At 40.2% G+C, this 25265-nt stretch overlaps 1 protein-coding gene across 13 annotated transcripts in view; it reads right to left on the bottom strand.

The window, feature by feature from the left end:
• CATSPERB (cation channel sperm associated auxiliary subunit beta) overlaps nucleotides 1-25265 on the bottom strand; it is a 134922-nt gene that overhangs the window by 74495 nt on the left and 35162 nt on the right. For 12 of the 13 annotated variants that reach the window (XM_045060392.1, XM_045060387.1, XM_045060394.1 and 9 more), the window contains 7 exons: nucleotides 25018-25136; nucleotides 23319-23351; nucleotides 18789-18855; nucleotides 18468-18514; nucleotides 17682-17834; nucleotides 15993-16145; nucleotides 8158-8302 (listed from right to left, as the gene is read on the bottom strand). In XM_045060392.1, the coding sequence (XP_044916327.1) occupies nucleotides 8158-8302; nucleotides 15993-16145; nucleotides 17682-17834; nucleotides 18468-18514; nucleotides 18789-18855; nucleotides 23319-23351; nucleotides 25018-25136 (717 nt within the window). The remainder of the gene's footprint in view (nucleotides 1-8157; nucleotides 8303-15992; nucleotides 16146-17681; nucleotides 17835-18467; nucleotides 18515-18788; nucleotides 18856-23318; nucleotides 23352-25017; nucleotides 25137-25265) is intronic. The other variant, XM_045060388.1, reaches the window with a different exon arrangement.

Here is a 25265-nt window from a genome sequence, read left to right on the forward strand (position 1 = left end):
CCCCATTTAGCCCATCCCTCCTCCCACAACCCCTCCAGTAATCCTCAGTTTGTTCTCCATATTTTTGAGTCTTTTCTGTTTTGTCCCCCTCCCTGTTTTTATAGTATTTTTGTTTCCTTTCCCTTATGTTCATCTGTTTCGTCTCTTAAAGTCCTCATGTGAGTGAGGTCATATGATTTTTGTCTTTCTCTAATTTCATTTATCATAATACCCACCAGCTCCATCCACGTAGTTGCAAATGGCAAGACTTCTTTCTTTTTGATTGCCGAGTAATACTCTGTTGTATATATACCACATCTTTATCCATTCATCCATCGATGGACATTTGGGCTCTTTCCATACTTTGGCTATTGTTGATAGTGCTGCTATAAACATGGGGGTGCAGGTGTCCCTTCGAAACAGCACACCTGTATCCCCTGGATGAATGCCTAGTAGTGCAATTGCTGGGTCTGAGGGTAGTTCTATTTTTAGTTTTTTGAGGAACCTCCATACTGTTTTCCAGAGTGGCTGCACCAGCTTGCATTCCCAAGACATGTTTCTTTAGTTTCTATCTATACTTTGTCATAGTTCATCATTTATATTGACAATTTAGTTCCATTTTCTTAGGTGTTATTTTTACTGCTTGCAAAGTAATCTTATTTAGCCTATTTCAATTTTTATTTCATAATATGCGCTGTTGATTCTCTGTTTGCCTTTTCCTCCAGATACATCCTTAGACTTCCTCTTCCCTGTTTGCTACACTGGAAGGCTGACCTCTACGAACTGCAATACTTGTGCTCTGTTTCCAGAAGGCTTCTGATCGGGTTTGGCACTAGCAGGAGAGAAGAACAAGGGAAGGAGAGAAAAGTCTAGGTAGTTTTTCCCTGCCTTTCTCCCTACTTTAGTGATACAGTTCTGGCAGTAGCTTTGAGCCTCCAACACTATTCCTCTTATAGGACAGCCCCTCTTCCATCCCAGCTTTCACTGGGCTTGGGTGATGCTATTACCTATCTACTATCTGTCTATCTATCATCTATTTATTTGCATTACCTCTGTTTTAAAATGTTTATTTATTTAAATGTTTATTTATTTTTGACAGAGAGAGAAATAGCGTGAGTGGGGGAGGGGCAGAGAGAGTGGGAGACACAGAATCCGAAGCGGGCTCCAGGCTCCGAGCTGTCAGCACAGAGCCCGACATGGGGCTCGAACTTACGAACCGTGAGATCATGACCTGTGCCACAGTTGGATGCTTAACTGACTGAGCCACCCAGGTGCCCCGATAAGCTGAACTTTTAAAAACCAATAATTTTGCCCCTCACAGGACACCATAAAAAGAACAGAGGGGCACCTGGGTGGCTCAGTTGGTTAAGCGTCCGACTTCGGCTCAGGTCACGATCTCGCAGTTCGTGGGTTTGAGCTCCGTGTCGGATTCTGTGCTGAAGCTCAGAGCCTGGAGCCTGCTTCGGATTCTGTGTCTCCCCCGCTCCTGCTCTGTCTCAAAAATAAATAAACATTAAAAAAATACAAAATAAAATAAGAAAAAAGAGAAGAGAAAAGATAAGCCATTGGTTGGAAAAAGATGTTTGTAAGTCATATTTCTAAAAGAGGACTCATGTCCATGATACATTAAAAATTCAGAGCAATCAATCAAAAAGGTCATTCCAATAAAACTAGATTACAAAGAGGCTTGAGATAACTTACCAAAAATATATAAAAATTGGTCAATGAACATACGAAAATGTGCTAAACATTATTACTCATGCAAAGCAAATCTTCAGCAGATATGGTTACATACTGATCACAATGGCTTCCTGTTTAAAAGACTAACAACCTGAGTGCTGGAGAGGAGGAGGAGCAACGAGAATTCCTCCATGTTGCTCATGGGACAATAGATTGATGCAATTACTTTGGAGAAACGTTGATAGTACTTAACATTTTTTTCCACAAAAAGCCAAATAAACATACACTTTACGGTGCAGCAATTCTATTCCTAGGTATATGCCAAACAGAAACGAAAGCTCTGTCCAGAAAAAGACTAATACAAAAATGTTCATGGCTTCTCTATCGATAATCAGCACCCAATGGAAACAATTCAAATACCTACTAGAAGTGGAAGAGATATGGTATTCAGACAGTGGAAGACTACACAGCGGTGAAAAAGAACAAATTGCTGCATCAGTGTGGAGGAATATCACGGTCATAATGTTGACTGAGAAAAAAAATATATATGCATAATTGTATTTATGTGAAGTTCAAAATCAGATAAAACTAATCTAGGGTATTAGAAGTCAGAATAACGGCAACCCTTAAAGGTATACTGATGGGAAAGTAGCGTGAGGGAGCTTTCTGGAATACTGGAAGTATTCCACATCTCACTCTACTTTCCAACCCCTCCTAATATTACTCATAGCCATTTTCGTTTATTTCATAATCCTGTGATGGCTGATCATTCGATTCTGAAATGCTATGTCACAACTGCCGTCTCAACGAATAGAGCAGCAAATACACCAAGAAGATGAACCTGATACCAACAGAAATTGAATAAAAGTTTAAAAATGAGCTGGAAAACAAATTGGATATAGAATACATAAACACAGTGGTGTGGTCCTGGAGAAACAGAATCAGAATTCTGTGGTCTCTCCTCATCGTTGAGTAAGGAAGAACCAATAAGGAGATTCACTGAATCTGACACTGAATTCTGGTGGTGTGCATTGAGGACACAATAATGAGGTCGAAGAAACCTTGCTTTTTGAAGTTATAGCAGAAAGCTTCAGAAGGCTTATTGCTTAACATCGTATCAGAGACCAGAAGAAACTGGTTGGAAACTAAACAGTAAAGAATGCTGACTTGTTAAAAACAAACAACAACAATGAATCCAGCCTCACTCTTATCTCGGGAATAATCAATGTTTTTCTCACTGTGGTTAGACCTGATCAGTTATCTCTAAGTTTAGCCCCAATTCCAAATTTACCCAATAATCTACAGAAGTGCCACTGGAGCACTGTTTGGGAAGACTGTATTTCTGAAGGCAAATCTCCTTGCCTATGAAGTTATTGATTGAACTTCAGTTTTATTTTTTATTCAATGGATAGCTTCATCGTCTTATGAACACCTAACAAAATGGACCAAGACGTATGTATGAAAACTATAATCCCCTTTAAAGAAAACATGGGAGTAAATCTTTATGACCTCGGATTAGGCAATGGTTGTTTCCTTAGAGAGGACACCTAAAGTGCAAACAACAAAAGGAAAAATAGACGAATTGAACTTCATCAAAATTAAAAATGTTTGTGAATCCAAAGGCACCATCAACAAGTCAAAAAATAACCCAGAATGAGAGAAAACGCATCCAAATCATGTATCTGTTAAGGGACAAATATCCAAAATATATAAAGTTCTCTTACAACTCAACAATAAAAAGACAATTAACCCAACTTTAAGATGGGTAAAGGATTTGATCAGACATTTCTCCAAAGACGTACAAATGGCCACCAAAAACATGGAAAGCTGCTCAACATCATTAGTCATTAGTGAAACGCAAATCAAAACCACAATAAGATACCTTTTCTCACTCAAGTAATTAAAATAAAGCAGACAATAAATAATAAGTGTTGGTGTGGGTGTGGAAAAATAAATCTCACGCATTGCTGGTGGGAATGTGAAACAGTACAGAGTTTGGCATCTCCTCAAACTGTAAGCACAGAGTTACCGTATGACCCAGCTGTTAGACTCCTACACACGTACCCAAGGGAACTGAAAGCATGTTTCTACACAAAAATTTGAACATAAATGTTCATAAAGGCATGATTCATAAGAGCTAAAAAGTGTTTAAACATCAAATGTCCATCAACTCAAATGTCCTAATAAACAAAATGTGCCATATCCATAAAATGGAATATTATTCGATCATAAAGAGGAATAAAGTACTAATAACCTGCTAGAACATGAGTAAAAACCTCAACACATGGGGGTGCCTGCGTGGCTCAGTTGGTTGACTGCCCAGCTCCGGCTCAGGTCAGGATCTCTGGGTTTGTAAGTTCGAGCCCCACATTAGTCTTGCTTCTGTCAGTGCAGAGCCTGCTCTGGATCCTCTGTCTTCCCTCTCTCTGCCCCTCCCTCGCTTGTGTGCGCGCTCTCTCTCTCATTCAAAAATAAACAAATATTAAAAAAAAAAAAAGACCTGAAGATAAGAGAAATAAGCCAGTCACAAAAGGACAAAAAGTGTATGATTCCACTTATCTGAGGTCCCTAGAGTAGTCAAATTCACAGGGACAAAGGTAGTGGCCTGAGGCTCGGGGGAAGGAAAAATGGGGAGTTATTGTTTAGTGGATACAGGATTTTAGTTCGGGAAGATGCAAAAGATCTGGCGGGAGATGGATGGTGTTGGTGGTGCCCAACAACGTGAATGTACTTGATGTCAGTTCATTGATGAACATGGCTCATTTAACATGGTTAAAATGCTAAATTTTGTGCTAGGTATATTTTGCCACAAAAATAAGTAACAGACAAAAACAAAACCACCAGCAACAATCAAAATAGGGAAAAGAACGATATGTCAAAACATACAAAAGAAAGTGCTAAGGGAAGAAAGAAAATTCTGATGTAACAGGTCACACCACTCTACACCCAGCCCTTTTAGGTAATACTGAGAGAAGGAAGATAAATCAACAAAATCCTGAGGGCTCTCAGGAATATTCTCCTAACAAGAGAGAAGTTGACAATGGATAAGATGGTTCTCAAAGGAAAAAATCAAACCCTCTTGAGTGTAGCCAGGTTTACCACCTTCCAAGGCACTGTCCTAGCAGAACAAGTTCAAGTGCTACCTTGATGAGGTGAAGCAAACAGGTTTCAAGAATAACTCACCTACATTATATTAGAGCAAATAGAAGATCTGACCGGTGCTACACACTTTTGTGATGAATTAGAGAGAAATAAAGGAGGATCGGAGATAGAAGGAGGAGAAGACATAGTGAGGGAAAAGGGGAAAAGAGGAAGGTGGGGAAGAGCAGAGGGGAAGAGGAATGAAAACGCGGAGAAGGAAGGTACTATAGCATTTAAAAGATATAAAGAATCCAGTTGAGACGAAGCCTGTCTCAAGATAAGGTAAAATATCCCCCATATTTTGCATCAATAGACCTTAACAAGTTAATAGATTCAACAAAACAAGATCTCAAAGACCTAGTAATTGAATAACAAAATAAAATGAGAATGCAGATCATAGAGATGTAGCCCTGAACAGAGAACCATGTTCCTTTATCATTCTAGGCTCCAAGACTGGTTAACAAAATTCAACTGATTTGGAAAAGATTGGGCATCTGTCCATAACTGTTCCTTTTGCTGCACAATAAACTGAGAGGAGCTATGTGAGCTTGGTCAACAAAATCACAAAATTAAAGTAGATTGAGAGTCATATACCATTTATACAATGCCACCTCTTACAAATCATGTGATTTGAGTTGCATCAATTTGAAAAAGTAGGCTAACATTACCTACGTCAGCTGGGACGCTGTGAATGTTAAACGCCAAGCATTTGTGCTAAGCACAAATGTAGCTCAGTAAGTGGGAGTATATTATTGTCTATTGAGAAAGTAAAACATCACAGAAATTGTAAACGAGAGCTTAGCATGATGTTCCAGGGTCCCCCTCTTTAGGGCTGTTCATAGGGTCCTACTTTAGTAGATCCTAAAACTCTATCACCCCCTGGAGGATTCTGGGAAGACTGTAGAGTAGGAAGTCCCAGGAATCTGTCGGCCGACAACAATTGCACTGGCAGAGTATATCTGATGTAATTACTTTGGAATTCTGGAGTCTATTGAAGGCTTGCAACTTCCGGAGTAAGGCTTGGATGGTAAATTACGGTTAATGTCAGCCTTTGGCAGTATTTACCCATCCTCTACTCAAGCCACCTGGCAGGCAGCTGTGCACATATTCCTGGGGCAGTTTATAGGAGCCAGGGTGGGCTCAGGGTGGGACAGATCCCTGTCCTCCAAATATTGGGATCTGTGTTCCAATCTTTTCATGATAAAAACACTTAGACTAGGAATAAAAGATTATCTCAATATAATAAAAGCCATTTATGAGAAATCCACAGTGAGCATGATACTCAATAGTGAAAGACTGAAAGCTCTTCTTCTAAGATCAGGAATGAGACAAGAATGTCTGCTTTCGCCACTTCTATTCAACACAGTACTAGAAGTTCTAGCCAGAACAATTAGGCCAGAAAAAAAAAAAATACAAAGCATCTAAATCACAAAGGAAGAAGTAAAATGATCTCTGTTCACAGTGATATGATCCTATATGTTGAACCCCCAACAATTCTACAAAAAAAAGTTATAATAAACAAATTCAGCAAAGTAGCACAATATAAAATCAATAAACAAATTCAGCAAAGTAGCACAATATAAAATCAATACCTAAAAATCAGTTGTATTTCAATATACTAACAATGAATAATCAGAAAAGGGAGGTGCGCCTGGGTGGCGCAGTCGGTTAAGCGTCCGACTTCAGCCAGGTCACAATCTCGCGGTCCGGGAGTTCGAGCCCCGTGTCAGGCTCTGGGCTGATGGCTCAGAGCCTGGAGCCTGCTTCTGTTTCTGTGTCTCCCTCTCTCTCTGCCCCTCCCCCGTTCATGCTCTGTCTCTCTCTGTCCCAAAAATAAATAAACATTGAGAAAAGAAGAAAAAAAAGAAAAGAAAAAAAAGAAAAAAAAATTAAAAAAAAAAAAGAAAAGGGAATTAGGAAAAAAATTCCATTTATAATATCATAAAAAAAAGAATAAAATCCTTAGGAATTAACATAACCAAGGAGACTGAGGGCAACCCACAGAATGGGAAAAAATGTTTGCAAATGTTTCATAAGGGATTAATATCCAGAATATATGGAGAACTTCTACAACTCAGCAACAAAAAACAAGTAATCTGATTAATAAATTGGCAAAGGACTTTAATAGAAATTTCTCCCAAGAAGATACATAAATGGCCAATAAGAACAAGAAAAGATGATCAATCATTAGGAAAATGCAAATCAAAACTATGAGATACTACCTTACACCCATTAGAATGACCACTATCAACAACAACAACAACAACAACAACAGAAAATAACAAGTGTTGACAAGGATGCAGAGGAATTAGAACTCTTTTATGCTGGCAGTGGGAACGTAAAATGGCATAGCTACTATGGAAAAGAGAATTGCAGTTTCTCAAAAACTTAAAAATAGAATTACCATATGATTCAGCAAGTCCACTTCTGGGCGGACACCCAAAAGAATTGAAAGCAGGGTTTCAAAGAGGTATTTGTATACCTATGCTCATAGCAGTGCTATTCAAAATAGCTAAAACATGGAAGCAACACAAAGGTCCCTTGATGGAATGAATAGATAGGCAAAATGTGGTATATACATACAGTGGAATGTTATTTAGTCTGACAAATGAAGAAAATTCTGACACCTGCTACAACACGGATGAATCTTGAAGACATTATACTAAGCGAAATAAGCCAGGCACAAAAGGGCAAACACTGGAAGATTCCACTTATATGAGGGGCCTAGAGTAGTCAAAATCGTAGACACAGAAAGCAGAATGGGAGTTGCTGGGCTGGGGACAGGGGGAAATTAGGATTTATTTTTTAAGGGATACAGAGTGTTAGTTTTATAAGATGGAAAGAGTTCTGGAGATGGGCGATGCTGATGGCTGATCGTTTTGAATGTACTTAATACCATCAAACTGTATACTTTAAAAATGAGCAACACGGTCAACTTCATGTTATGTGTATTTTGCCACAATAAAAATATTTTTTAAAAATTGGGGCGCCTGGGTGGCGCAGTCGGTTAAGCATCCGACTTCAGCCAGGTCACGATCTCGCGGTCCGTTGAGTTCGAGCCCCGCGTCGGGCTCTGGGCTGATGGCTCGGAGCCTGGAGCCTGTTTCCGATTCTGTGTCTCCCTCTCTCTCTGCCCCTCCCCCGTTCATGCTCTGTCTCTCTCTGTCCCAAAAATAAATTTAAAAAAGTTGAAAAAAAAAATTTAAAATAATAAAAAAATAAATAAATAAAAATCCGTCACCCCTAACAGGTTTGAGACCTTAAGATTAGTTGATTAAAATGGCAGAATTTTTTTCACGTATCTTCTAATCCCTGACTCACATGTAGTGCTTACGCCAATTAAAGTGAATTCCTCACCTGCTTTCGTCAAGTAAACATTTCCACTTTGGGAAACGAAAGTAATATCTGAAGTATAAAAACTATGGTAAGTGTTCTTTATGATATCATCGTGAAAGTCCGCTAAAAATTCGAAAGTGTTGCCGCCGTCGATCGAAAACCATACCTAAGGAAATAAAAAGATACGAGCTCACTGAAGAGGCTGCCATCTGACCGTCAGCATTCGCCTATCAGCCTTATCTTCCTAGGTAAGCAGAGTCCTACAGCATGGCCTTCCCCATGTTCCCACGCATCCATCGCACGCACGCACGCACGCACGCCCGTACAGACTCCTTACCCACTTCATCAACGCTCTGGTTCTTTCCTAGGACCTGGATGACAGTGTATGTGGCCGAGTCACAGGTCTACACAGTGTGCGTGGTGAATGTGTAAGAGAATGAAGGTATCCCTTCATCTCCCAAGTGGGGTCCCTTTGATTCTAAAAGGATGAAATGTGGGGTGTACTCGGATAGGAAGGAGCGAGCTCACCTCATACTGACACGAGACTTTCATGTTCCAGGCATCCAGCCGATCTGGATGTGAACATGTTTTGTGTGGAAGAGGCCCCGGACACTTGCAAGAGTGGTCCTGGGACCTTGGTAAATCCTCACGTATACTCCACCATAGCACGTGAGTGTCTCTATCCCCTCATCTTTCAGTTACGGGTTGCTTGAAGATAAATCAGATCCTGTATTGGATGAATCCTGCCTGGTACCCTTTTTAATAGCCTAAGTCTTATTCACATGAAGATTTCAGGTTTTTAAAGTTCTTTTTAAAAATGAATTTTAATGACAAGTTATACCTGAAAATAGGCTTTTCTTAAATTTAACATGTTGTAAATGCAACTGAAGTCTCTTTGACCACCGTCCAAATAATTTTCCTTTTATACCTTATCTTAGATAATTGTGGTCTCCTCTATCCCTTCCCAGACTCCTCTCTTTCTTAGTTAATATAGCTAAGGGTTGATCAATTTTGTTGGCCTTTCAACTTTCAAAGAACCAACTCTTAGTTTTGTTGATTTTTCCTATTTTTGTATTCTCTATTGCCTTTATCTCTGTTCTAATTTTTATTATTTCCTTCCATCTATTGACTTTGGGTTTGATTTGTTCTTTTTTATAGTTTCCTAAGATGTAAAGTCAGGTTGTTGATTTGAGATTTTTCTTCCTTATTAATGTGTGTGTTTGTAGCTATAATCTTTCCTGTTAGTATTGCTATTGGGGCGTCCCATAAATTTGGTGTGTTTTGTTTTCATTTTCATTTTAACATTTAAAAAAAATTTTTTTTTCAACGTTTATTTATTTTTGGGACAGAGAGAAACAGAGCATGAGGCAGAGAAAGGGGGAGACACAGAATCGGAAACAGGTTCCAGGCTCTGAGCCATCAGCCCAGAGCCCGACGCGGGGCTCGAACTCACGGACCGCGAGATGGTGACCTGGCTGAAGTCGGACGCTTAACCGACTGCGCCACCCAGGCGCCCCCATTTTAACATTTTTAAAGATGTTTTTATTTATTTTTGAGAGAGAGAGAGAGAGTTCTAGTGAGAGAGAGGCAGAGAGAGAGAGAGACAGACAGACAGAATCTGAAGGAGGCTCCAGGCTCTGAGCTGTCAGCACAGAGCCCGATGTGGGGCTTGAACTCACGAACCAAAAGGTCATGACCTGAGCCGAAGTCGGATGCTTAACCATGACCCAGGCGCTCCTTCATTTTAATTTTCTTAAGATATTTTCTAATTTTCCTTCTGACGACATCTATGACTCACTGGTTGTTTAAAAACGTGTTGTTTTAATTCCCATATACTTGTGGATTTTCCAGTTTTCTTTCTACTATAGGTTTCTGGTTTTGTTCCATTATGATCAGAAAAAAACACTGTATAATTTCAGTCACTTTAAATGTGTTGAGACTTTTTTGTGGCCTTGCTTATGTTCTGTCCTAAAGAGTTCTCTGTGTCTTTTGAGAAGCATTTATATTCTGCTGTTGTCAGGTGGAGTCATCTGATTATGTCTGTTAGGTCTAATTGGTCTACAGTGTGGTTCAAGTCTTCTGTGTTCTTACTTATCTTCTGTCTGGTTTTTCTATCCATTATTGAAAGCGGGGTATTGAAGGCTCCTACTGTTACATTGCTGTTTCTCCCTTCAATTCTTTTAAAGTTTGCTTCATTATATTTAGGAGCTCTGATGGCTTGGGGCATAAATATTTATAATTGTTAGATCTTCTTGGTGAATTGAACTTTTATTCTTATATAATGTCCTTCTTTGTCTCTTCCAACACTTTTTGACTAGCAGTTTATTTTGTATGGTATTAGTATAGCCAACCCTGCTCTCTTTTGGTAACTATTTGATGGAATATTTTTTTTTTCAACCCTTTTACCTTCAGGTTATGGGTGTGCTTAGATCTAAAGTGATTTTCTTGTAGACAGAACATGGTTGCATCCTGAGAGTTTTTCTCAATGTTTTTTGTTTTTATAGATTCAGCTTATGTTTGTCTTTTGACTGGGGAATTTAATCCATTTACACCTAAAGTAATTACTGATACGGAAGGACTTACTATTGCCATTTGGTTTGTGTTTTTGTGCGTCTTGTAGCTTCTGTTCCTCCTCTTTTCCTCTCTTACTGCTTTCTTTAGCATTTCACTGATTATTTGTAGTGACATTCTTTGATTCCCTTATTTTCTTGTGCATATATCCTATACATTTTTTTTTTTTGTGGTAACCATTGCAATAAAACATCTTAAAGTTATAGCATTCTTTTAAATCTGATAAAAACTTAACTTCATTGTGGGCAAAAGCTCCTCTTACATAGCACTGCCTTCCCACTTTATGTCAATGATGTCACAAATTACATCTTTTTATATATTTATTAACATAGGATTATAATTTTAAAAAATGATTTTCTCATTTAAATTCTATACGAGAATTAAAAGTGAATGTATGCACCAAAATTACAGTGCAAGTACTAAATTTGTCCATGTATTTACATTATTGGAAAACTTTTAAATTTTCACGTGACTTCTTGATGTTATCTAGCATCCTCTATTTTCACCTTGAAGGAGGCTCTTCAGTAATTTCTTTCCCTCTTTTCCTTCCTTCCTTCCTTCCTTCCTTCCTTCCTTCCTTCCTTCCTTCCTTCCTTCCTGACAGGTCTAGTTGTAATGAACTCCCTCATCTTTAGTTTTCCTGGAAAATCTTAATTTCTCCTTCAATTTTGAATGACAGTTTGCCAAATGTAGTATTCTTGATTGACATTTTTTTTTCTCTCAGCACTTTGAATGTATTATCCCACTCACTTCTGGCTTGCAAGGATTCTGCTGAGAAATCCACTGATAATCTTACGGAAGTTCCAATGTATATAATGAGCCACTTTTTTCTCCTTGCTTTCAAGATTCTTTGTTGACTTTTGACATTTCAATTATGTCTCGGTGTTGGTCTTTTTGGATTCATCCCGGTTGGAATTCTTTAAGATTCTTTAATTTATACATCCGTTTCTTTCCTCAGCTTTGGAAAATTCCAGTCATTACTTCTTTAAATAAGTTCTTCCTCTCTTTCTTCTCCTTCTGTAATTCCCATAGTGCATAGATAGGTCTGTTTGATAGTCCTTGTAAGTCTCTGAGACTCTCTTCACTTTTCTTCATTCTTTTTTGCTTTTTGCTTCTCTGACTTGATGATTTCAAATAGTAAGTCTAACGTCCACTCCTCTAGTGAGTATTTCAGCTCAGTTATTGTATGTTGCAGCTCTAGAACTTCTGTTTGACCTTTTTTATAGTTCCTATCTATTTTTTATATTCTCCATTAGTTCATTATTTTCTTTATTTCTTTTAGTTGTCTAGCCATGCTCACTTCTAGTTCGTTGAACATCTTTATGACAGTTGTTTAAAATTCTTTGTCAGGCAGCTCATAAGTCTGCATTTCTTTACGGTCATTTCCTGGGGTTTTATTCTGTTCCTTTGATTGGGCCATGTTTCCCTGTTTCTTTGCATGCCTTGTGATGCTATTGTTTTGAGACTTGGGCATTTGATTACACAACCACTTCTCCCACTGTTTATGGACTGGCTTCATGCAGACCTTTACCAATTAGACCAGCTAGAGGCTCTAGGACTTCTGCAATCTCTTCCAAGGATGTGTTTTCTCTGGCTTGTGCTGTGTTTTTAGTTGTTTCAAGTTGCCTAAGCAGTTTATCCCTCTCCTTCCAGACACCCATAAGCTCTTGCTGCTCCTGGCATGTGCCTGTAGAACTGCAGCTTTAAAGTGCTGCAGAGGTCATATCTGTTTTCAACAGTTTCCGAACAAGGCTGCCAGTTCCATCAGTGCTCTGAGTTAGGTGACACAGATTCCCCAGTCTGGCCAGAATGTTGGACACACAGTTAATTATTTTGTTTCCATCCTGAGGGAGGATCCCCGGAGGGGGAGGCTTCCTCCAAGTGGTGCTGCATTAAGTCAAATAGAAGGAGAGTCATGGATGGATATGGAAAATGCTGTTAAGTCCTCCTATCCCTTCTGTTGGAATCTCTTGGTTGGTCTGGATGCTGTAGCTTCTCAAATGGATTCTGGAGTTCTTTCAAAGGTATTGTGGTCTGTATATTGTTATATTGGTGTCTCTGGGGGGAAAGGGATGTCTGATGCTTCCTGCTCCGCCATCTTGGCAATGCTACTCCACCTCCTTTACAGCAGTTTCCAAAAAATCCTGCCAGTTCCATCAGTGCTCTGGGTTAGGCAAGACTGAAACCAGTCCCTTGGGCCTCCCTCAGACAAGCCAGAATGTTGGATGCAAGGCCCACTCTTTTGTTTTTATCCCAAGGGAAGCTCCATTGTGTGGGAGGTTTCCTCCTGGTTGTGCCATGCTAAAGTGGTTGGGGGTGGGGCACAGATGGGCAAATTTTCCTACCCCTTTTGTTAGAATCCCTTTTTGGTTTTATGTTGGTCTGGGTGCTGTAGCTAATCAACTGGTCTCTAGAGTTCTTGCAAAGGTACTCTGATCTGTATTTTGTAGCTAACTCACTGTGTCTATGGGAGAACAAGGGCCCAAAGATTCTAAATCTGCCATCTTGCAGAACCAGAATTCTTTTTAATGGAAGTGATGCTACCTTTTTTAATGGTCGCTGTTTTTTTATGTCTTGTTTTAAGATGCTTTCCCTATCCTGGGGCGCCTGGGTGGCGCAGTCGGTTAAGCGTCCGACTTCAGCCAGGTCACGATCTCGCGGTCCGTGAGTTCAAGCCCCGCGTCAGGCTCTGGGCTGATGGCTCAGAGCCTGGAGCCTGTTTCCGATTCTGTGTCTCCCTCTCTCTCTGCCCCTCCCCCGTTCATGCTCTGTCTCTCTCTGTCCCAAAAATAAATAAACGTTGAAAAAAAATTAAAAAAAAAAAAGATGCTTTCCCTATCCTGATGTCAGAAAGGCATTTACTTATATTTTCCTGTAAAAGTTTTTATATTTAAATTATTAATCCATCAGGAGTTGGACGTGATGTATGTGGCAACATTTTCCATATGTAACCAATGCTTCCCACCCTATTTTAAGCAATCTTTTATTTTCCCCTCAGCTGTGATGCTATTTTTGGCCTCGATCAACATTCTAGATATGAATGGGTCTATTTGCTTTCTATTTCATTCCATTGGTCAGTTGGTCTGTTCCTGGGTCAAAACACATTCTAATTATGAAAACTTTTTAAAAACTGTTAATATCTGGTAGTACAAATCCCTCATCTTTATTCTTTTTTGGATGCATCTTGGGTGCCTGGGTGGCTCAGTTGGTTAAGTGTTTGACTCTTGATTTGGGCTCATGATTTCATGGTTCATGGGATCAAGTCCCACTTCAGGCTCTGTCCTGACAGTGCAGAGCCTGCTTGGGATTTTCTCTCTCTCTCCCACCCCGCGTGCCCCCCCCCCCCCCCCCCGCCACCCTTCCCCTGCTTGGGCTCTCTCTTGCTCTCAAAATAAATAAATAAACTCAAAAAACAAAAAAAAAAAGAAGTGTCTTGGTTATTCTTGGTCTTTCGTTTTTCCATATATACTTTTTTGGGGGGCTTTATTTAAAAAAATTTTTTTATACTGAGGTAGAGTTGACATACACTATACATGCTTTAGAATTAACTTAAACTCCACAACAAGCCTTGAGATTTTAATTAAAGTTGTATTAGATCTACAGATTAATTTAAGGAAGAAATGATATTATAAGTTTTCCTATTTACAAGTATGTTTTTATCTGTTTCTTCTTAAAGTTTTAAATGTCCTTCAATAAAGCTTATAATTTTCTACATATAAGTCTCAGAAATCTTTTCTTAGATTTATTCCTACATACTTTAAAATTTGTGTGTGTGTAGTTTTGCTTTGTTTTGTTTTTGCTGTTGTAAATAAGGTCTTAAAAATTATGCTTTCAGGGGTGCCTGGGGGGCTCAGTGCAGTTAAGCATCCAACTCTGGATTTCGGCTCAGGTCATGATCTCATGGTTTGTGAGTTTGAGCCCTGTGTCTACCTCTGTGCTAACAGTGTGGAGCCTGCTTGGGATTCTCTCTCTCTCTCTCTCTCTCTCTCTCTCTCTCTCTCTCTCTCTCTGTCTACTCTTCCCTGCTCATGCTCACTCTCTCTCTCTTTCAAAATAAATAAACTTTAAAAAATTATGCTTTCAAATTTGCTGATCATGAGCAGAAATGAAACTGACTTTCCCTTCCACTGTTTAACTCTTTTCCTCTTTTTAATAATGTGTATGTACCTTTTAAGTTTTCTACATAGGCAATCAGATCTTCTGCAAGTAAATAGTTTGTTTACATTTTATTACTCATGCCTTTGATTTCTTAATTTTTTTTTTGTCTCACTGCATTTCCTTCTGTACACTCTTTTACTTCCTGATCACCTCTTGATAAAACTCCAACCGTGTTTAAATACAACTCTCTGTCTTCTCCGATGTGTGTGGACCCCCACAACTGACCACAGAGAAGAACGTACAATAATGCTGAACTGGTCGCACTTGGAATCCATGAGCACAAAGCCCAAGCAATTGTACTGTCTTCTCTCATCCGTCAATCCACTCTCCCACTCTCGTAGGCAACTCTCTCTCTCTGTTGTCTCTTTCCTCAAACCCCCAACGCTCCTCCACCCTCATGCTCAAACAATAACTTTGGTCTTTGTGGAGAAAATAAAAGATAAATTTCCACCCCCTTCCATTACCACATCTACCCACTTACCGGCTCTGGAATCCAAAAGCCCTCCCTTCTTCCTGGTACTGTATTTAGACATGTCGCTCCAGCAACTTTTCCCTCTCTCACCCACATCACCAGTCTTTCCCTCTCTACTGAATAATTCCCATCCGCATAGCCTAATTCCTTCTGTCTCTTCCTCTTCTCTCTCTTTTTAAATTTTTTTTAATGTTTATTTTTGAGAGACAGAGACAGAGCACAAGTGGGGGAGGGGCGGAGGGAGGGAGACAAAGAATGTGAAGCAGGCTTCAGCCTCAGAGCTGTCAGCATAGAGCCTGACGGGTTGGGGGCGGGGGGTGGGGGTCGAACCTACAAACCGTGACATCATGACCTGAGTCGAAGTTGGACGCTTAACCAACTGAGCCACCCAGGTGCCCCTCTCCCTCTTCTCTTGACCTCCCTTCCTCCTGCTACCACTGCTGCATTTTACTGCTCTACTTTTCAGCAAAACTTTGCAAAGGATTTGTTTGCATTCACTCTCCTAATTCCTCTGCTCTCATTTTCTCTTCATTGGGCCTTCTATCTCCCTGAGCATCAGGATGATGCTGTTTTTTACTTGACGTATAACCACTCGGCACAGAACAAGAGCATGATTTACACCTACCCTAGAGCGTGAAATGTCATGTGTACTCACCTGATCACCATAAGCATACAGAAAATGGCTTCGCGGATGGAATACCATTCCCACAGGAGAAGAGAATGATGAAGGAAATACGAAAAGTGGAAATTTTGGTTTTAATCCTGGTTTGTTATTTTTTAGGGTGCTCACAGAGACAGTGGTGGTTTTCTAGAAATAGATTAAGCATGAACAAATCATAAGAATTTTACCATTTATATTACTAGACGATGTTACAATTTTTTGTGTTTCCTGTTACTTGGATTTTGATTAAGACAGGGACGCATCCATTAGCACAGAAGAGAACTGAAAGGAGTGGCAACCATCGATGTGTCTTTGCTCTGCCTCTCCCTGCCTCATATGCCCATTTTATAGATGTTGAGCATGAGGTTTAGAAGATTAAATAATTTGTCCAAGCTTCTATAATAAATGGCATGGGGAAGTTTATCATAGAGCTATTGCTCAAATAGACCGATTCCAACGCCCATGCTTACAACTGTCATGGCACCCTACCTTTTAAAAGCGTGGATGCCTGGGTCACCTTACAACTCTACTTGGATCGTGACGTTGAAGGGGATCAGAAAGTGTACCCCAAGATATGCCACTGTGGTATAGAGATCATCGTTAAGCTGTAGACATTTAAGATTCAACAGATGCAGAAAAAAAAGCCTTCCCTTCTCTGACTAAAAGCAGCAACTTCTGGGAAATAAAACTATCATTAATTCCTCTTCAGAGCAGATCTACTTCCAGAAGGGAGAACACAAATAAAACCCACCCCAAATCCCTCCTCCAGAGGAGTTTTATGGCCCTGAGGAGATGGGAAAACCACTCAAACCTGTATGAGCAAATATTATCACAAACTTTCTTATCTCCTGTTTGTTCTCCTGTTATCTTTTCACTTGTTTTCCCTTAAGCGCCTTTCTCTCCTGCCCCCTTAAACTATTGAGATGGTATATAATCCCCAAATTTGAACCACCTTTTTGAGTCTCTCATCACTGATTTTCAACCACATGTATGTACACTGCATGCATAAATCGATTGTTTTCTCTTCTCCTGTTATCTGTCTTTTATCAGTTTAATTTGCAGGGCCTCAAGAACTGAACTTAAGAGGGTAGAAGAAAATTATTTTTTCTCCACTAAAATTATAAGGGTAGGGCTAGTCCCATTTTTTGCTCATTTTAATTTTTTTTTTTTACTGTTTATTTATTTTTGAGAGAGAGAGTTGGGGGAGAGGCAGAGAGAGAGGGAGACCCAGAATCCAAAGTAGGCTCCAGGCTCTGAGCTACCAGCGCAGAGCCCGACATGGGGCTCGAACTCATGAACCACAAGATCATGACCTGCGCTGAGGTCAGACACTTAACCGACTGAGCCACCCAGGCGCCCCAGTTTTTGTTCATTTAAACAAATCAATTTATGGAACCTTAACCTTATATAGACCAAGCTCAGCTTATATTCTCCTGGAGAAGAAGTAAAGAATCACTATGCAGACACCATCGTATTTTCTGTTTTCATCAAACTAAACGGTAAAGCAGAGGCAAGAAATCCCTAATGTGCCTTAAACTATATTATCAACCATAAATAATTTTGTGGTGGTTAATTATAGCCACCCCTACTGCCAAAGATAACAAGAACTTGGAGATAAATTTGCAAGGGTAAATTTTCACTGTTGTGTCATCAAGAGTAACCCCCCGGGGCCATAACGCTTACCTGGTTGGAGAAGAGGTAGACTCCAGCACTGTGCTCTTGGTCAACAAGAAACGTTACCAGAGTTGAAGCGATAGTTTTCCTTCCTTTTAAAATGTGAGGTAAGCAAGGTAACCATTGACGGAGTGGTTCTTTGCTGTAAAAACAAGAGCTTGACTACAAAAAGAGAAAGGAAAAGTTAATGCCATTTTTAAAATGTAAGTTCTAATTAGTTCTCTTAAGCAGATACACTAGTGAGCCACTGTGTTCTCCTGATCAACCACAAATAATAGTGATAAATCTTTGCTGTTTGTGCTTCTCTTCCGGCGGGGAGGGGAGTCCAGAAAACACTGTGAAGCCTCTCTTTCCGGCATGAATTGTTTTTCGAGAACTACTGTGTAGTTCCAGATTTAACGTAGCTAGGTAAGTACCGTTAAACCCAAGTAGAAACACAACTGGGCACGAAGAGGGATGAAGTCCTTCAGCCTGTAGAACTGCCGTTTTTTTAGATTAATAACAATCCATGAAATAATCCAAGAAATAAAATTCCTTACCTTTTTTTTTTTTTTTTTTTACATTTTATTTATTTTTGATAGAGAGACAAAGCACAGGTGGGGGCGGGGCAGAGAGAGAGGGAGACACAGAATCCGAAGCAGGCTCCAGGCTCCAAGCTGTTAGCACAGAGCCCGATGCGGGGCTCAAACCCACGAACCGTGAGATCATGACCTGAGCCGAAGTTGGACGCCCAACCGACTGAGCCACCCAGGCGCCCCTAAAATTTCTTACCTTTTAAAATATTTAAGAACATACCTCACTCAGGGTCCTGTTTCTCTCAAAGGTGATAGTAACATAATCAACTATAAAATACAAAGGTACAGAAATTAAAAGCAGCATCTACAGTTTTAAATGCATCATTAATTAAGTACATTCAAATACAATATTTTTTTAACTTATAACAGGGCCTGCCTATTTCAGATTTAATTTCCCTCCCCCCTCAGTTTTAGGCCATTAACTTATATAAAATAAACCTACTTTTCTATTTTATTCTATTTTTATCTTATGTCATTTTATTTCATCTTTATACGCCATCTATGTTGAAAAAAAGCCTGTTAATATCTCTTCTCAATTTACCTTCAAAGTGTTCTCTGTTGGCAAAACATTTTTCATTATACCACAATTTTCCTTTGACATAGTCAACCTACATAAAAGAAGAAATAAAAATATCATTTAGGCAATAGGGAGACTTAAGATATAAAAAGAGAAAAACGTAATGAAAACTTCTAAAGTTTGATAGTTCAGGAGTGTGAGGCAAATACATGGAGAAAAATTCTATGTCAACAAAGGAAATGGTTGGGCAAGAAACAACAATTAGTACACGTACTAATATGGCATTTTCCCCCCTGACATGTTGCTAAGTGAAAACAACAGATATGTTCATATTTAGGATATAGTGGGAGCAAGTGAGGGGAGTTTGTATTCATAATAATTTAAATTTACATTTAAAAGTCACTGAGGGGGCACCTGGCTGACTCAGCTGGTAGAGTGTGGGACTTTTGCTCGCTCGGTTGTTAAGTTCGAGCCCCACACTGGGGGTAGAGATTACTTAAAAATTAAATCTTTAAATAAAATAAATAAATAAGTAAATAAATGTATGTCACTGAAAATCTAAAAGATGTAGGGGACAGGAAGAAGCAGGGAGAGTATATACAAAGGAGCAAGTGGGACTTTTTTTTTTTTCAACGTTTTTTATTTATTTTTGGGACAGAGAGAGACAGAGCATGAACGGGGGAGGGGCAGAGAGAGAGGGAGACACAGAATCGGAAACAGGCTCCAGGCTCTGAGCCATCAGCCCAGAGCCCGACGCGGGGCTCGAACTCACGGACCGCGAGATCGTGACCTGGCTGAAGTCGGACGCTTAACCGACTGCGCCACCCAGGCGCCCAGCAAATGGGACTTTTTAATGTAGATCTTTATGTAACTGTTTTGGTTTTTAATTATGGGAATGTATTACTGTTTGAAAATAGTCACTTTTAGATGTTGGAAATTCTAATTTCCCTTGCAACATGTTCTCTCTGTTTCAAGATCTTCATCAAGCACTCCATTTTGATTTACACAGACAGAAAACATAGATATTAGGTAAGACGAGAGAAACAGCTAAGCACTGCTCATCACTGTTTCCTGTTCTCTTTATCTCCCCAACATCTGTGCTCACTGGTTTATTTTGTTAAAGTTCTCTCCTGAGTATTTTCCTTAGCTGGAATAACTGGGTGATACACTTTCCAAATTCTTTCTTAATTGGAAAGATGAATAATCTCTTGACTGGAAAAAGGATTTTTTTTTAAATTTTTTTTTCAACGTTTTTTATTTATTTTTGGGACAGAGAGACAGAGAGCATGAACGGGGGAGGGGCAGAGAGAGAGGGAGACACAGCATCGGAAACAGGCTCCAGGCTCTGAGCCATCAGCCCAGAGCCCGAAGCGGGGCTCGAACTCACGGACCGTGAGATCGTCGACCTGGCTGAAGTCGGACGCTTAACCGACTGCGCCACCCAGGCGCCCCTAGAAAAAGGATTTTTGAATTTCGGTCCCTCTGTCTTGATAGTCTGTAGATGTGTATTGTACTCTTTTTCAGCTTCTACTGCTGTATAAGTGAACTCTAATGCCAGTGAGGTATATTTTGCATTTGTTTCTTCTGTTTGGAAAGTTGTAGTGTTTTCCCCTTAATCGTCAAATTCGGAAATATTAGGATATGCCCAAGCATACATCTTTTTCAATTCTTCCAGGATATAGTGGGTTTTTTCAATAGATAGCCTTGGATCTTTCTTAATTTTGGTGTAATTTTCTTCTGCTATTTGTGTTATTATTGCCTGTCTTCTATCTGTTCCTTTTTTATTCCTCCCCAAAGTTCTCTCACCTCTTAGACTTGGATTATCCTCAAAGGCCTATCTTTGCCCCATGATTTTTACCCATCTTCCCTGGTTTCAGAGGTTTCTTCCTCTTCATCTTCAGCACTGCTTATCTGCATCTAAACAGTGGCTATTCTATCCCTCAATTTATTCCATTACAAAAAACAATGTTTACTGATTTATTTTGAGAGAGAGCACAAGCAGAGACGGAGCAGAGACAGAGGGAGAGAGGATGCCAAGCAGGCTCCATGCTGTCAGTGCAGAGCCCAAGGTGGGGCTTGAACTCACCAACCGTGAGTTAATGACTTGAGCCAAAAATCAAGAGTCGGATGCTTAACCCTTGGAGCCACTCAGGTGCCCCAATTCATCCTATTTTTTTAATTAGACACTTTAATTAAAGTGTGGTATTTAATCCCAGGAAGTACTTTCATGTGGCACTTGAAACTCTAAGCTAATAGATGTTGGTGGTCTTTTCTTCTCGCTAATATCTCAGTGCCAAGAACAGTAGCCATAGAATAGATGCTCATTGGATAATTGTTAAAGGAATCGATTCATTTTGTTGTTGTTCTTCATTTATCACCTGCTCCATCAGCAACTCTGCTGTATGGTCTGATTCGAATGATCTTTTGTGCTCTCCGCCTGCTGAGCTGGCTTAGACGTATTTTGAAGGGAGCACTCAAGTCTGGTTTGGGAAGCATCTCAGACTGTGAAGTAACCGAAGGCCAAGTGGTCTCTCCACCTCTGGGCTGCCATTCCCCCTCACCTCAGAACCAGAAAGAAGCTTCTCTGCTTCCATCTCCTTCACCCTGCTCACCTCAGGCACAGGGAGAAAACAGCCTTCCCGCTGGGCTTTTTTTCTCCAGGAGGCCAGCCACTCTCACAAGGTTGACTGAAACCTTCTCTGGGGGCTCCTGGATTTCTGCAAGCCAAGCACTCTCCAGGAGCCTCCACCTTCTGGCCCTCTACCTGCAGGTCACCAAATGCCTTGTTCTCACCTGACCCATGAGAGGAAAGACATGCCAGGCCTCCTCATTGGGGTTCCCCAAAGCTTGAGGGGTTCCTCAAAGCTCAGGCTTTGAGTCCAGCTGTCTAGCATCCCCAACACTGCTGACTTGACAGCCAGGTGGACTGGAGATGAAAGTTAGTGGGAGCCGAGGGGTAAGGAAAAGAGCTCAGGGTATAGTCCCCTCTGTCTCTTTATTCTATTGCTTCTTGTATGATTCAACTTTAGCTGACATATTTGGATTGATTTCTAACATCTCACTTTATGGTTGGTTTTCCATTTCTTCTATCTTTGCACCTGTTTTCCTCCTTTCTTGCTTTTTGTGGGAACTGATGGATTAGTCCTTAATCTTCTTCCCTTCTTCTGGTGGGTTGGAAGCTTTAGGTCATATTTCCTTTTCTTTTCGGGTAATTATCCCTTAAACTGTACGGTTTGTGTTGAACTGAGTACGTTTTTCTATCAAATTCCAAAATGATTCCCCATATTGATTCTCCCACCAAACGAGGGTCTCGCAATAGGCTGGTCATCCGCTGAAAATCATCTCCCTTCCTCCTTGTAGTATCTGGAGTTTTGGTTCCGCCCAAGTACTAAACACAAAATTTGGAACTGTAAATTTTTTTTTACGCCAATTCCATTCTTGGAACAAATATTTACTAAGTGCCTACTTTGTGGCAGGCACCGTGCTGGACGCGGATCCCAGAGTGGAGCTCACAGACGAAGTTCCTTCCTCTGATAGAGTTTAGAGCATACGTGTTAGGTCTGTCACTATTTCTGGTATTCCACTCCTTCGTGGGGGTTTCTGGGTAGTAAGCTCGGCTAATGTCTTATCTGTGCAACTTTCTTTCCTTCCGGCTCGTTCTTGAATGACAGAGTTGTGCCGGGTACGGAATTCTATTTTGGCAGGTACTTCCCCCTGATCTTTCTAATGTACCTCAGTGTTGCCCATCGGACCTCCCTGGGTCTCTGCTTTACGTTTCCTCCAGTTAGTGTGGCAGGAATCTGTTGCATTTGCGTCCTGAGACGTAAGTGCTCCTTCCTTCTAGGTGGTGAGAGCGAGTGAGTGTGTGTGTGTGTATGTGTGTGTGCGTGCACAGCTGGGTGTGTGCCCACAGGCCTGCATGAGGATGGAAGGGGGACGGGCCATGGCAATAGGCTAGGAATCCTCATAATTTTGTGGTGGGCCCCAAACTCAAGCATGCTTATGTTGATGGGAATGACCTACTTGAATCACAAAACTTGACTTTGTAATAACAGAGGAAAGAAAAGACGGATGGAATCCCTTCCCCACCCCACCCTTCACAGGCCAGCAGCGGAGCTGTGGCTGGCTTAAATGGCACTTTTGTGAAAATTGGAGGTGCCCCTTTCTCCAGGCAGGCAGAGACCCACAAGGGGGTGGGGGGGTAGATGGACTGGGGAGAAAAGTGTTAGCCAAATTTCAGCCCCGACTCTCTTTTCAAGGGGGTGCCCTTGTGCAGAATACACCCGAACAACCACAACAGTTCTGGAGAGAACTTGCAAAGAAGTGGGGGAGGGGAGGCCAATGAAACAAGCAGATACACTTCTTCCTTTGAAAGGGAAGGACATCATTGCTTAATGTCTGCTGGGAGCAAGTTTCTTTAAGTTCAAACTGGAAATAATATCATAGTAACAGGAATGATCTGTGTTGTGAATTCTTAATCTTGTGCCTCATCCCTCGGGTCATCAAGGAAACACTCCTCTTCTAACCAACCCCTGGAAAATTTAAGCTTCTTACCCTTTCGAAACCACAAAAGTCTGCCCTTGAAAACTACAAGAAAAAAAAACACAACAACAACACTTTAATTTTTGCTTGCGTATCAGGAAGCATAACAAAACACAGCAATTTGAATTATACTAAAGGAAATGATGCTTTTTGTATCCCAGCGGTTAGGAGTGTCACCCATTAAAACCAGCCTCTAACATAGTTTAAATAATATCCTGGGGATTTCCTCTCTGGTCTTTGCTTTGTTTCACTGTTTTGTTGATTTATTTGTACTTGGACTTAATTACAGAAAGGATCTGAGTTTTTTGTTTTTGTTTTTGTTTTTTAAATCACATAATGATTTAAACGGAAGAGTTTAGAAGGGTACAGAAAGGTACTAAATCTGCCACCCACTGGGATTAGGAAATCCCTTAACATATTATTTTCTCCATGGTCCCCTGTTTCTCCTGCCTCACCCAGGGCCAGCCCTCACTGTACAACCTGTGCCCAATCCTCCATGTTTTGGACTTAAGTCACTGTGCCCGGCTTCTTCAAGTCTCCAACAATTCCACGGTAAGCCCATAAAAGGTCAGATCTGTTGGTTGTTTGAGCAACACATGGTACTTCCTCAGAAATGGTGAGGAAGGAGAGAAGGCTGTGAATATTCATAATCCCCACATGTAACAAATACCTGCTTCTCAACCAAAGCAATCACCCCTTCTATACTCTCTCATCTTTTTTTCCACTGTTTCAAAATCTCTATCACTGCTCTTATTTCTGTTGTGGTAGTTTTTGAGAGATGTTTATTGACCTGTTTGAGAATTTCATGGTATATGTATTGCGTATCCTCACCAAAATGTATACGCCCCTCCACTCAATCCCAGTGCTAACTTTCTGACTCATTTGTAATACTATATTTAGCTGTATAAATTACCATAAAGTATTTGGGGGAACATACATAGCTATAAATAGATAAAAAATCTTCTATATGTGCATGTTTAAAACATAAACTTGTGCGGCAATAAAATTAGCACCATTTCCAAAGGATATGGTCAACACTATGAGGCAAGGGAAAAAGCCATTGTATTTTGCTTTACATTTTCTAAAAGGAAGAAGCATTTAAATTCTAAGACACACCACACATAGCTCAAGTATCAAGTATGTCTACTTTATGTAGATAAAAGGTGAGATCAAAGTATTTGGAGTGTGTTATATCTTCTTTTACTAGGTTCTCATGAGGCATTAGCAAATATTTTTTCTATTTTTTTTTTAAATCACAAACATTAAAGTAAATCAAACATAGTTTCTTCCTCTTGGAGGTTCTCATGAGGCATTAGCAAATACTTCTTCTATTATTTTTTTTTTAAGTCACAAATGGTAAAGTAAATTAAACATAGTTTCTTCCACTTGGAATTTTTAATTTTCCTCTTACAGTTTTTAAATTAACGACTACGATTGTATTTCTGAACTAGGGATGTATTTATTTATTTTTTTTTAACGTTTATTTATTATTAAGAGACAGAGCATGAGCAGGGGAGGGGCAGAGAGAGGAGGAGACACAGAATCCAAAGCAGACTCCAGGCTCCGAGCTCCGAGCTGTCAGCACAGAGCCCAACGTGGGGCTCAAACTCACAAACCGCAAGATCATGATCTGAGCCGAAGTCGGACGCTCAACCGACTGAGCCACCCAGGAGCCCCGAACTAGGAACGTATTTAAAAGCAATTCACATACCGTTAAGACAGAGGATGATGGATAACGGAGATCTCCACTTACAAAAAGACCCAGAGAGGTGAGGATAACTAAAAAGTGATTGGTTAAAACCATATCCACCACTGAAAGCTTTGTGTGTTCTAAGGGGAGAAATCACACCAGGTTAAAAAGGAAGGAAAAGGTGAGCTCCTCAGCACAGACATTTCATTTCATTCATACTGATCAAGTATTGCTATATATGGGATCCTGAAGATGAAGTCACCATTAGA

Source organism: Felis catus, chromosome B3 (assembly GCF_018350175.1).
Source record: "Felis catus isolate Fca126 chromosome B3, F.catus_Fca126_mat1.0, whole genome shotgun sequence".
Lineage (NCBI taxonomy): Eukaryota > Metazoa > Chordata > Mammalia > Carnivora > Felidae > Felis > Felis catus.